The 13,237-nt window shown below is 50.0% G+C and overlaps 1 protein-coding gene across 3 annotated transcripts in view; it reads left to right on the top strand.

Moving 5' to 3' along the window:
- The first annotated feature begins 3,235 nt into the window (after positions 1–3,235).
- Positions 3,236–13,237, top strand: part of DOCK1 (dedicator of cytokinesis 1) — a 278,288-nt gene continuing 268,286 nt past the window's right edge. For 2 of the 3 annotated variants that reach the window (XM_059852216.1, XM_059852217.1), the window contains exon 1: positions 3,236–3,552. In XM_059852216.1, coding sequence (XP_059708199.1) covers positions 3,507–3,552 — 46 coding nt within the window. In that variant the 5' untranslated portion in view covers positions 3,236–3,506. The remainder of the gene's footprint in view (positions 3,553–13,237) is intronic. The other variant, XM_059852218.1, reaches the window with a different exon arrangement.

Raw genomic sequence — 13,237 nt, forward strand, 5'->3', positions numbered from 1 at the left:
TTATATTACATTTGCTGGAGAAAAAATAAAAATCTTTTATTTTCTCCACATCACAGTCCAAAAATTGCCATTTTTTCCTAGCTGTAAAACCCCAGCATTGGGATATTTATGCATTGTGAATTAGAAGCATTTTTTACTGGCTATCAAAAATTTAATAGCATTAGCTCTACTTGTAACACGTTTTCATTAAAATGAGAATGTGGAAAGCAGTAAAGTGAATACAGACCCTCAGCAGTAGCAATGAGGTTTTATGGTGGCCACAGGATCAGCTGGGTTATATTTGTTACAGACCATGATCAGACAACAGGACAAACCTCTTCTTTTTCACTGACATCAACAGAAATTGTGCTATTGAATGGACTTAATATGTAGAAGTTATAAGTAATTCTTTAACTTTCATTTTATTGAACCTGCTGCTTCCTGCCTTAGGCTTGTACTTGATCTTTGGTGTCCATATAATTCCCATTTAGTGCAGATATAGAGGTAAGTTGGGACTAAGGAGTGCCAAATTTGGGGGGAATTTAATTTAACTCTTGGTTAACACCTGAAGAAAGCTTGGCAGCAGCACATTTCTCATGAAGGGAAACACGAGGGCTCCCTTGGCCTCCCTCAGCACAGAAACAAACACATTTCAGCTTTGAACCCTGAGGCCCAGAAAGGACAGACTGCAGCAATAACTCATTCATTAACTAACTACAGGTTTAAATTAACATCTGCATCCTGCTTTGTGTCCCCTCTCACACCCCGGACCTGCAAAGCAACGTGGTTCCACAGGAGTCATTCCTGCTTATCAGTGATGTAAATGAAAAGTCAATCAGCTTTCAGATTTACAGATTGTTCCAGTAATAGCCTCAAAAAACCCTAAAGCACCTGAGGGCTGAGCAGCTCTGGCAGTTTTGCTGCATATATTTAGGAGCACCACAAACATAACTTACCAGTAGTATAAAAGGGTGTAATATTCATAGCTGGAAATAAATATTATTGCTTTTCACTTTCCCTGCTGTGGAAAACCAAAGGTGACTATAGGCACAGAGAGGACACATCCAGTATTTCAGTCAATTCACTTTGATTTCCTTTACAAAAATAAAGGTGTGAAATCAAAGAGCTCCCTGGTAAGTTGTCTTTGGGAAGGCTCTAAATGATTGATCCATTAGTGCAGGATAAGGAGGACAAGCCATGGCTCTGAAACCCTTTTGATGGCCTCACTCCTGGGCAGAAGGAGCAAAGGTGCAGCAGCTGGCTCATCACAGCCCCCGGGGTTCTGCAGGACAGCTACAATAAAATCTGGATGAGTTTGAACGTGTTGGTGATGTTCTGGGAAACCAATCCCAAGGAGGGGAAAAGGACAGGGCAAGAGGAGCAGACTCATTCAGGGCTCTGAGTACTCGATCTCAACACCTGACAGCAAAATGCTGTTGCAGAAACTGGTTCTTTGCCATCCACACAACACAAGAAAATAAGGAAGAAAAGATTCAACCCTGAATCTATCTTAATCCTTAAATTTGTGCTAAAGGGCTTCCCCTTTGGCAGAGGACTAATCCTACCAAATGACAGCCAGTCAGTCATTTCAGTTCTCTTTATTCCTTTTAAGTGTTAGCCCTCTGCTGTTTCTTGACTTTTACACACTTCATTTTCTGCTTCCTAAAGGCTTTAAATTTTTTTTTTTTTAAAGCACAGTCCTGGATGTCTCCAAGACTACAGGGATTGGGAACAGGAAGTTCACTTCCCTTGCTCATTCTTTTATAATAATTTATTCCATACCTAATTAGCCAGGAGAGGCTAGATTTGGACAAGATTTTGGACTTGGGTCTAGAAATCAGAAGGTTTATAATCTTTAAGTCCTGTTCAACCTGGCCTTGGACACTGCTAGGGATCTAGGGACAGCTTCTCTGGGTACCCTGTGCCAGGGCCTGACAGCCAAAAGTTCCTTCCCAATCTCCCATCCAGCCCTGCCCTCTGGCAGTGGGAGCCATCCCCTGTGTCCTGTCCCTCCATCCCTTGTCCCCAGTCCATCTCCAGCTCTCCTGGAGCCCCTCCAGGCCTGGAAGGGGATCTGAGCTCTCCCTGGAGCCTTCTCCTCTGCAGGTGATCCCCCCCAGCTCTCCCAGCCTGGCTCCAGAGGGGTTCCAGCCCTTGGGGTGTATCCATGCCTGCTCTGGACTCTTTCCAGCAGCTCCACGTCCTTTTGATGTTGGATCCCAGGGCTGGAGGCAGCTCGGCAGGTGGGGCCTCGCCTGAGCGGGACAGCAGGACAGAATTCCCCTTTTCCATACTGCCCATGGTGCGGGGTGAGTCCAGGACTCGAGGTTTTCCCTGCATGGCCAGAACATGTCCAGCTCTGACCAGCCCTTCTCCCAGAGCTGCTCCATCGCTTCACCCCCAGCCCGCATCCACACCGGGGCTTTTCCCGACCCAGCTGCACCACCCGCACTCGGCCTTGTTCAACCCACAATGTTCTCATGGCCCCGCGTCCTGTGCCCGTCCAGCTCCCACACGGCAACCTCCAAAAGCACACCCTGCTCCAGCTACCAAACATCGGCAAAAAAACCGTGTTTTAAAGCCGCGCCTCCGGGCAGCACCCAGCCTGAAACTTTCGGGCAGAGCACGACCGGGCACACCTGGGACACAGCGGGGGAGAGGTGGGGAGGTACCCGGGATATAACCGGGTGTACCTGGGACACAGCCGGGGAGAGGTGGGGAGGTACCCGGGATATAACCGGGTGTACCTGGGACACAGCGGGGGAGAGGTGGGGAGGTACCCGGGATATAACCGGGTGTACCTGGGACACACCTGGGGAGGTACCGAGAACACAACCGGGCACACCTGGGACACAACTGGGTCCACCGGGAACACAATCGGGCACACCTGGGACATAACCGGGAGTAGGCGGGGAGGCACCTGGGACATAACCGGGAATAGGTGGGGAAGTACCCGGGATATAAGCGAGTGCACCTCGGACTTAACCAGGTGCACCTGGGACACAACCGGGGAGAGGCGGGGACGTACCCGGGACATAACCGGGCGCACCTGGAACACAACCGGGTGCACCTGGAATATAACCGGGGAGAGGCGGGGAGTCACCTGGGACACAACCGGGAATAGGCGGGGAGTCACCTGGGACACAACCGGGAATAGGCGGGGAGTCACCTGGGACTTAAGCGGGCGCACCTGGGACACAGGGCAGGCACCGGGAACACAACTGGGCGCACCTGGACCTTAACCGGGCAGGCACCGGGAACACAACCGGGCGCACCTGGGACACAACCGGGAATAGGCGGAGAGGCAGCACGAGTAAAACCGGAGGCAGGAGAGCTCCCTTTGTGTAGAGCCGCTCTGGAGACGGCCGGCCCGGGCGCGGAGGGGACGCTGAGGGGCGGCGGGCCGGGCCGGCCTGGCTCCGCCCGCACCACATGACTCCGCCGTCGGGAGAAACTTTTCCCGTCCCGCGGTCGGAAAATGGCGGCGTAGGGAGCGGGGCTCTGGCATCCCGGCGGCTCCCGGCGCCATGACCCGCTGGGTGCCCACCAAAAGGGAGGAGAAGTACGGCGTAGGTGAGGACGCGCCCGCCCCGCTCCCGCCTGTTGCGCTCAGGGGCACCCCCCGGCCGCGGCCTCCCCGTTCCTGCCCGGCTCCCCGCTCCGCTCCGGCCGGGATGGAGCGCGGTGCTCCCCCCGAGTCCCCTCCGGTTCCTGCCTCCCCCGCCCGGCTCCTCCCGGCTCCCGAGAAGTTGAGGAGCTCTCTGGGAGCGCCGTGCCCCGCTGGGAGAAGTTGCCTTTCTCCCTCCGCTCCGCTGCGGTCCCGTCGCTCTCCGAGCGCTGCGCGGAGCGAAGAAGCTCCGAGTTGTTTTCGCCTCGGTTCTTTCTCCCCGTGCTGGTGGTGGGATGCGCTTCCAGGCTGGCTGCTTTGGGAGCCCAGCCCGTGCCCTGAGTGCTGTCCCTCTCGGTTCTGCCGGGGTGTGATGCTCATACAGATCAGGGCTTCCTGGGATCCATTTCCTACCGCGCTCCTTCCGTCCCTCTCGAACAGAGGGGGATTGTTCCCAGCTGGTGGCTCGCACATCCCCGCTGGCACTAAACCGACCAAACCCCGGGCAGGTTCGGGCCGGGAGGGCCCAGAATGAGTTCAAAGATGTTGCTTTTAGAGCAGAAGGTTTTATTTCAGGGGTGCGGCGCAGAAAACTTCATTGGGGTGGATGAGTGTTTGTCTGGGGGAAGGAAATAATAAATCTGACTATTCAAATTGGAAACGTGAAGTTCAATGCCCACCACAGTTGTTGGGCTAAATTGATTGTGAGGAACAACTTCTCATAGAAATGCACAACTAAACTTCATAAGCAGAGCCAACAGGAAGAAGGGAGTTTCTGGGACTGAATAAAACCTGAGTGAATTGTAGGAATTAATTTTAAATTCTGTGTGCATGTCCTTAGAAAACCACAGCTTGGGTTTAAAAATGATTAGAAAATTGCAGTTCTAGCGTGTGGGAATTACCTGTGGGTAATTCCAGCGCTGAGGATGCAGGGCAAGCACAGGGAAGCAGAAGTGCCACTGATGGCAGTCCCTGGTTGAGTTTCCAGATTATCTGCCTGGTGGTGTGGGATGGGTATTCTGGAATGACTGAATTGTCACGTAGTGTAAGCCGATGTTCCAACCCAGTGACACTCGAAAGCAAGTTCCTCTTCTGCAGGAACTCCGTGTCTGCTGCTGTGGTCGGGGTGACTGCCCTGCCCGCTTTCCAGGAATGTCTTGAAAGTGAATTGAAATTGATTTGAAAGTGACATGAGAGAAAAAAGTGTGAAATTGACTGGATTGTTTCATAACATACTTTTAAGTGTACTTGCATCTCTAGTGTGGGGGATTGCACGTGTAGTAAGAAAACTGGATTTAATTGTAATTTAAGAGTAAAAAATCCCTCCCAGTTTGAAAAAGCCCAGTGGGATGTGCTTAGTTGGTATTTTTTGTGTCTATTGCTCTGCAGAGAAGTTTGTGATGGTTTTATAATAATTTATGTTTCTCTGCTAGTTTGTTTTCTTTTTCCCACAAGGAGGCTGAGATCCTCACCAAACAGGGATTTCTCTGCTGCATGATAGGGATGTGAGGGTTGAAAGTGGATGAAGTGTCTCAAGGAGATAAATCACATTTGGAGCTAATTGAACTGTGGATTCACTGGCCTGTGCCATTCTGTTACAGGCTGCTTTGGGAGAGATAGCTTCTTTTTGGTGTCCTCTTAAAGGAAATGAATATTCAGTTTGGTTCTGAGTGTTTTATGGACCTTTAACGTTGTTAAGAAAGGGCACTTTGAGTCTTCTGGTGTTTTAATTTTTGCTGCTTGTGAAAGCTGGAGGTTGTGGAGAACTGATGCAGCAGTTGTGTAGTCCCAAGCAGAGCTGGGGACAGCACTGTTAACCTGAAAATCTGGACTTGAGAATATTTTTCTTCCTATTTGCCGTGACCAGCCCTGGGGCTGATGTTGACTCAGTATTGTCTGCCAGGGAGAAGATCCCTAGTAGGAATGCTAATGGGACTCAGTGACACATAATGTACAACACTTTGGGTGTCTCATCCATCCATGCAAATATCTCCAAAGGGATGGTGCCATCATTCCAGTGGCAGGGTGACGAGCAGTGGCCAGGAACTGAGCCAGGAGAAGTTCCACCTCACCACGAGGAAGGACTTCTTTCCATGAAGGGTGGCAGAGCTCTGGAACAGCTGCCCAGGGAGGGTGTGGAGACATCCCAACCCTTCCTGTGTCACCTGCTCCAGGTGACAGGTGGGAAGGAGTGGATCATCTCCAGAGGTACCTTCCAACCCCAAATATTCTGGGATTCTGTGTGCAGGCTTTCCCAAGCAGAAATCCCAGGGAGGTGTGCCGTTGTGGTTATGTTCATGTCACAGCAGTGGGAGCTCTGAAAAGTGCCTGTGTGTGTATACAGAGTTGTGTACATATAAAATACACACATGTGCCTATATAACACTTTTATATCCCTTCTCCCCCTCCTCTGCTGTATCCCTGTGCACAGCAGAGTTTTCTTAACATCTCAAGACCTGAAGCTCTGCTGGCTGTGGTGCAGCTGCAACAATGATGCCTAGAAGCCTGTAGTGACAGCTGGTAGGACCCAGGTGTGTTGAGGAGCACTCTCCCATGGCACGGTGGGATTTGGGGATGCTCCTGGGTGCCCTGCATGCCTGCAAAGTGAATTTGCTGCCCTGAGCCTCTGTGCAGAGGCATTATCTCAGCAGGCAGTTGAGAGTGGGTGACTCAGCTCGGCTTCCTGAGAGCGTTCAGGGCCCGGCTGCAGGAGGAATGGGTGTGGATCTAATGGGATCATACGGATCTTAGGGGAACATGTGGGGAGCCAGGCGGAACAGGGACATGATCAGCTTCCTTGGAGGAGCTTTTCCCTGCTCCCAGTGCTGCAGATCCTTGTCCTTCATCTCAATCCTGCCTTTCATCCCTTGCCCTGAGCTGGTGTGGAGGAGTGTGGCTGTGTGGAGGGGACCACGTGGCTGTGTGGCTTCCTCCACGGGGACAGCAGAGGCTCCCAGAGAATCCTGAGAGCTGTTTGTGTCCCCTCGGTGTCACACAGTGGCTGTGGAGTGTGGCTGCTCAGCCTCCCATTCCCTGCTTTTAGTGTGATGTGAGGTTGGTAATTTTGGAGGTTTTCCTTCTGCTGGGGAAAAGGGATGTAAGGAGCTGCTCTGGGAGCCTGACCTGCACCTCTGAGACAGTGCACAGTGCCTGTGGTGGCTTCCAAATCCTGAATTCTGCTGTTCTTTGCCCCTTTTCCTTTGGGCTGCAAACTGCAGTGAGAGGTAGAACTGGTGCTGCTGTGGTTAAAAAATATGGTATTTAAAATGCTTTTGTGTTCAAAGGTTTGTGTTCATATGGAGTAATCAGACCACTACTGTGGTAGCTTAATTATTTTTTTTTTAATTGAATAAATGGTGAGACAGAAGATTGGTGCCACGTGCCCTTGGATGGTCAGATGTTAAAGGAGAACTTCCCAGTTACAGAGCTTCAGTCCCCATCCCTTAGGGTTTCCAAGGAAGGGCTGGATGTGGCACTCAGAGCTCTGGGCTGGTGACAAGGTGGGGATTGGACTTTGACTTGTTGGTCTTGGAGATCTTTTCCAAATTCAGTGAGTTCCAGTATTTTTGTTTGTTCCTGGTGAGTTTTTGTTGTGTGTCACAGCTTGGCAAATAATAACAAGCCTAATTTTAGCTGGGGGCATTGGCCACACTTCATGCTCAGGGTGTTTCAGTGCCTCTCTGAGGTTGGGATGGCTTTTCCAAAGGGGTTTATGGAGGTACCTTCACATCAGGTACACAGAAATCTATACATTTTTAATTAGGGGAGGGCTTTAAGGAGTTGGTGGACTAAGAGGAGATACAATGATCATGATTTGAAAGTTTTGCAGCTGATTTTTGCTCTTGTAAAGTCTCTTTGAAGGAGGGAATAAGAATTTGTCAAGATGAAAGCTGGTGAAAGCACAGGAAATCCTACAGCAGAGCACTGCTGCTTCTCCTCTGCTGCTTCAGGGAGGACTGTGGTGCTTTAGGACACATTTAAGGCTTTTTTGGAGCCCTGGAGTCACAGCCCAGGCTGTGGGGAGCTGTGGTGGCATGTGGGGACTCTTGTTTAAGGTGATGATTGTGTGCACGTTTGTGTCTTAGAGCAGGGAAGGAAACATTTGAAGGAAATTGAAAATGATGGATCTTAGGAATGCATCTTGGTGATTTTAGTGCTGCTGTGCTGTGAGGTTTGGAGCTGCCTGGCAGGACAGGACAGGTAACTGCTGTCAGTGACACATCCCAAACCCGTGGAGCAGAAGTGGAAGTGGAAAACGTCTGTGGAAGATTTGCTGCTGCATTGATCAGAGGATTGGAGTGAGCATGTGCAGGTTCATTTTCCTAGTGCCAACATGGGACACCCAGATCAGGGTGATGTTTGTTCCATCCCCTGCACACCCAGATCAGGGTGATGTTTGTTCCATCCCTGCACACCCAGAGCAGGGTGTTGTGTGTTCCCATCCCTGCATACCCAGAGCAGGGTGTTGTGTGTTCCCATCCCCTGCACACCCAGAGCAGGGTGTTGTGTGTTCCATCCCCTGCACACCCAGAGCAGGGTGTTGTGTGTTCCATCCCTGCACACCCAGATCAGGGTGTTGTGTGTTCCATCCCCTGCACACCCAGATCAGGGTGTTGTGTGTTCCATCCCCTGCACACCCAGATCAGGGTGTTGTGTGTTCCATCCCCTGCACACCCAGATCAGGGTGTTGTGTGTTCCATCCCCTTCACACCCAGATCAGGGTGTTGGGTGTTCCATCCCCTGCACACCCAGATCAGGGTGTTGGGTGTTCCATCCCCTGCACACCCAGATCAGGGTGTTGGGTGTTCCATCCCCTGCACACCCAGATCAGGGTGTTGTGTGTTCCATCCCTGCACACCCAGATCAGGGTGTTGGGTGTTCCATCCCCTGTACACCCAGATCAGGGTGTTGTGTGTTCCATCCCCTGCACACCCAGATCAGGGTGTTGGGTGTTCCCATCCCTGCACACCCAGATCAGGGTGTTGTGTGTTCCCATCCCTGCATACCCAGATCAGGGTGTTGGGTGTTCCCATCCCTGCATACCCAGAGCAGGGTCTTGGGTGTTCCATCCCTGCACACCCAGATCAGGGTGTTTGTGTGTTCCATCCCTGCACACCCAGATCAGGGTGTTTGTGTGTTCCATCCCTGCACACCCAGATCAGGGTGTTTGTGTGTTCCATCCCTGCACACCCAGATCAGGGTGTTGTGTGTTCTATCCCTGCACACCCAGATCAGGGTGTTGTGTGTTCTGTCCCCTGCACACCCAGTGCAGGGTGTTGGGTGTTCTATCCCATGGACACCCAGATCAGGGTGTTGGGTGTTCTATCCCCTGCACACCCAGAGCAGGGTGTTGGGTGTTCCATCCCTGCACACCCAGAGCAGGGTGTTGGGTGTTCCATCCCTGCACACCCAGATCAGGGTGTTGTGTGTTCCATCCCCTGCACACCCAGATCAGAGTGTTGTGTGTTCCATCCCTGCACACCCAGATCAGGGTGTTGTGTGTTCCCATCCCTGCACACCCAGATCAGGGTGTTGTGTGTTCTGTCCCCTGCACACCCAGATCAGGGTGATGTGTGTTCCATCCCTGCACACCCAGATCAGGGTGTTGGGTGTTCCCATCCCTGCACACCCAGATCAGGGTGTTGGGTGTTCCATCCCTGCACACCCAGATCAGGGTGTTGTGTGTTCCCATCCCTGCACACCCAGATCAGGGTGATGTGTGTTCCATCCCTGCACACCCAGATCAGGGTGTTGGGTGTTCCATCCCTGCACACCCAGATCAGGGTGTTGGGTGTTCCATCCCTGCACACCCAGATCAGGGTGTTGGGTGTTCCATCCCTGCACACCCAGAGCAGGGTGTTGTGTGTTCCATCCCTGCACACCCAGATCAGGGTGTTGGGTGTTCCATCCCTGCACACCCAGATCAGGGTGTTGGGTGTTCCATCCCCTGCACACCCAGATCAGGGTGTTGGGTGTTCCCATCCCTGCACACCCAGAGCAGGGTGTTGGGTGTTCCCATCCCTGCACACCCAGAGCAGGGTGTTGTGTGTTCCATCCCCTGCACACCCAGAGCAGGGTGTTGTGTGTTCCATCCCCTGCACACCCAGAGCAGGGTGTTGTGTGTTCCATCCCTGCACACCCAGATCAGGGTGTTGTGTGTTCCATCCCCTTCACACCCAGAGCAGGGTGTTGTGTGTTCCATCCCCTGCACACACAGATCAGGGTGATGTTTGTTCCATCCCTGCACACCCAGATCAGGGTGTTGGGTGTTCCATCCCTGCACACCCAGATCAGGGTGTTGTGTGTTCCATCCCTCTGCTGGGAGGAAATGCTGAAGGAATTGGGGTGGTTCAGCCTGGATAAGAAAAGCTTTGGGGTGACCTCATAGGGGACTTAGAGTGCCTGAAGGAACTGAAAGATGGAGAGAGACTCTCTGCAAGGGATGGAGTGACAGGACAAGGGGAGATGGCTTTAAAAGGACTGCATATGTTTAGCTGGGAATATTGGGAAGGAATTGTTCCCTGGTGGGGTGGGGAGGGGCTGGGATGGAATTCCCAGAGAAGCTGTGGCTGCCCCTAGGTCCCTGCGGGTGTCCACTGGGGCTTGGAGCAGCCTGGGACAGTGAAAGGTGTCCCTGCCATGGCAGAGCTGGCCCTGGATGCTATTTATGATCCCTTCCCACCCAAACCATTCCTTGGTTCTATTTTCCAGTACCCTTTAATTCCCTGCTTGCTGAGGGTTGCATTTCTGTGCTGCCCCATCCTGGCACCTCCTGAAGCCAAGGGAAGGGGCTGGAAGATGCACCCCACCTCTTCCTGCAGGAATGACCTGAGCTGGACTGCAGCCTTGTGCTCAGCTCCTCCCGGTTTGCTCAGCAGCCACTATTGTTCTCTGTCAATAAACACTTGTTGCAAACAGCAGATTGGAGAGGGATAACCTTACCAGAGAAGTGGAAGGGAGTGTGGGCTCCTGTTTGTTTTCATCCAGGTCAGCAACAACATTACAAGCTGGGAGTGTTCTGAGGAATGATTCCTGGTGGGATTTTCCAGGAATATTTTTTTTTTCCTCTCATGAAGCACAAACTGACTTCAGTAGGTAGCCAGCTGCCTATGACCACAGTACAGAGCTTTATTTAACTTTGCAGAGGAAGTTTTCAGTCGGTTTAAGGAATTTTTAGCTGCTGATTTTACTCTTTAGCCTAGAAAATAAAAAAAGAGGTAGAAAAGTGAGCTTTTACACTTTACATGGTGTGCAGGTATGGCAGTGACAGTAGTCAGGGGCTGATTTATGGTGTTTGATTTGGTATTTCCATCCCTGGAAGTGTCCAAGGCCAGGCTGGATGGGGTTGGAGCACTCTGGGCCAGTGGAAGTTGTCCCTGCCCATGGCAGGGGGTGCAATGGGATGAGCTTTAAGCTTTCCCTCCAGCCCAAACCATTGTGGGATTCTCTGATTTCAAGTAGCACCTTGGTGGGTTTTGTAATTATCCCTTGATCTGTTCTGTTGGAAATGCCTGACTGAGGTGCACTCAAACAATGCTGATTTTGGGCTCTGTGCCACGCTTGGCACAGGTTTCTCTGTGTTACAAAGGCATTTTCCTTTATGCAAAGGCAAAACTTTCAGGGAAGGGGGGAAAAAAATGGAGGCAACTTAAACCTTCTCCAGGAAGCCCCTCTGTCAGCTTGCAGCCACAGGAGTAAGGGTTGGGATAATTTATCCTCTAAATATTGGTGTTCCTGGAGTTTGTCCCATGCTGGTTGTGGAGCACATGGATCCTTTGCTTTGTCTAATGCTTCAGTGTGGTCCTGCAGGACTGAAATCCAATAGCTCTGCTGAAGCACCTGGGGATGTGTCCAGCTGCAGATAAATAGCTGGGGCTGACTCCTGGTAATGAATGGAAGCTCCAAGAACTGCCTGTAATCCAGTTTTCAAGTATTTATTCCATCCAAGGTGTTAGTTTTGCCTCTCCCCTTTGACTTCCTGCAACTCCAAAACTTCCTCAAAATACTCAGTGGAGCTGTTCCTACTTATGGGTATTCTTTGGCAGAGTGGTGGACCACTGACAAGTCAGATTTTTTTTCTTTTTTATTAAACTTAAAAGCATTTTTTGTTCTGTTTTCTAGCCCATGGTGGCCCCCAGGGCTGTTCTGACAATAGTAATTTTCTGAGTAAGGCTTTAATGAATTCCTTGATGAGTTATTGGAATACTTCCCTTGGAGGGGGAGGAATTGAAATCACACCCTGTGTAAACCAAAAAAATGTTCAAAAAGAGAGAATTCTTGTAATTCTGAAACTTTCTCTCCCTTTTCAGAATGCAGTTGTGCAAACATTTATATATTTATGGAATTATCTGCCCATGTTTATGTAATTTGTGCATTAAATCTGATTTCTGATGTAAAGATTTGTAATACAAGAAGCTGCAGTTGCTGCATTTCAGTTTCATCAGCAGAAAGATGAAATATCTCTGGAAATATTTTTCTGCTCCATATAGCTTTGTAACTAAACTGAAATAGTTGCATTGAGAACTATTATGTGTAATCATGTACCCTCTGTGTAACAAAACAAACAGATGGGTGAAGAACTGAAGCAACCACTGGCTGCCATACATGAATTTGGGTTTTTTGTATGTTTGTTATTTTTTTTTTTAGCACTGCTGCTTTATTTCAAGTGCTTCTTATATTATTTCAGCACAACCCTTTTTAGAACATGTTTGCAGAGGGTTTTGGTGGCTGATTTTGCCTTGAGGGTGTTGGAGTAGCAAAATGTCTTTGTGTTCCCCCAGTAGAAACTACCAACGAGTGAGTGGAGCAGGATTTGCTGTGTGATTTCTGAATGGGAATGGCAGCACAATTGTACATAATCAATGTTTGTGCTTGTAGGCACTTGGGTTTTGGAGGCACTCTGTTTGTACATCCCTGCTCTTGCAGTGGCTGTGCCACTTTTCTGGATGTGCTGCAGAAATTAGTGAATGTTGAGGTGGAAAACCTGCTGGAGCAGCTGCCTGGCTGAGCAGGTCTGGGGCTTTTGGGAAAATCTCATTATCCCTGAGGAGTCAGGAGGGCAGCAGGAATTATCTCCCTTGAGGAGGAACCTCCTGCCTTGACCTGGGGGGTTCCTGGCTGGTTCTGGCAGAGCTTTCTGGAGCATTTGGAACATTTGGCAGTGCAGGGTGGGCACTTGGGACTGGAGAGAGCACAGAGCTAATGTTGATGTTTTTTTCTGTTTTTTGTTTGGGTTTGGGTTGGGATTGAAAGTCTTTGATATGGTATTTTGTGTTTGGATCTAGATGTTTATTATTTCTTATTTGTATTACAGTTTTATCAGTTGTGAGTTTTACAGTATTTTACTAACAAGATACAAAATTGTTTTATATCAATTTTTATAAGTTTTTTTAAGGAAAAACTATCTAATTAAGAAATGGCACTTAAATTGTTTTTATTTTTAACCTAATAACTAATTACTTGTGTTCTGTAGTGTGGACTTCTGTGTTGAATTACAAAATGCTTTTTAAACTCGTGAAGAAGTTACTGCTTTACACTTTATGGCAGTGACAGTAGTCAGGGGGCAGACTGAAGGTGTTTGATTTGCTATTTCCATCCCTGGAGGTGCCCAGGGCCAGGCTGGATGGGCCTGGAGCACCCTGGGATAGTGAA

Source organism: Haemorhous mexicanus, chromosome 7 (assembly GCF_027477595.1).
Source record: "Haemorhous mexicanus isolate bHaeMex1 chromosome 7, bHaeMex1.pri, whole genome shotgun sequence".
NCBI classification, from domain to species: Eukaryota; Metazoa; Chordata; class Aves; order Passeriformes; family Fringillidae; genus Haemorhous; species Haemorhous mexicanus.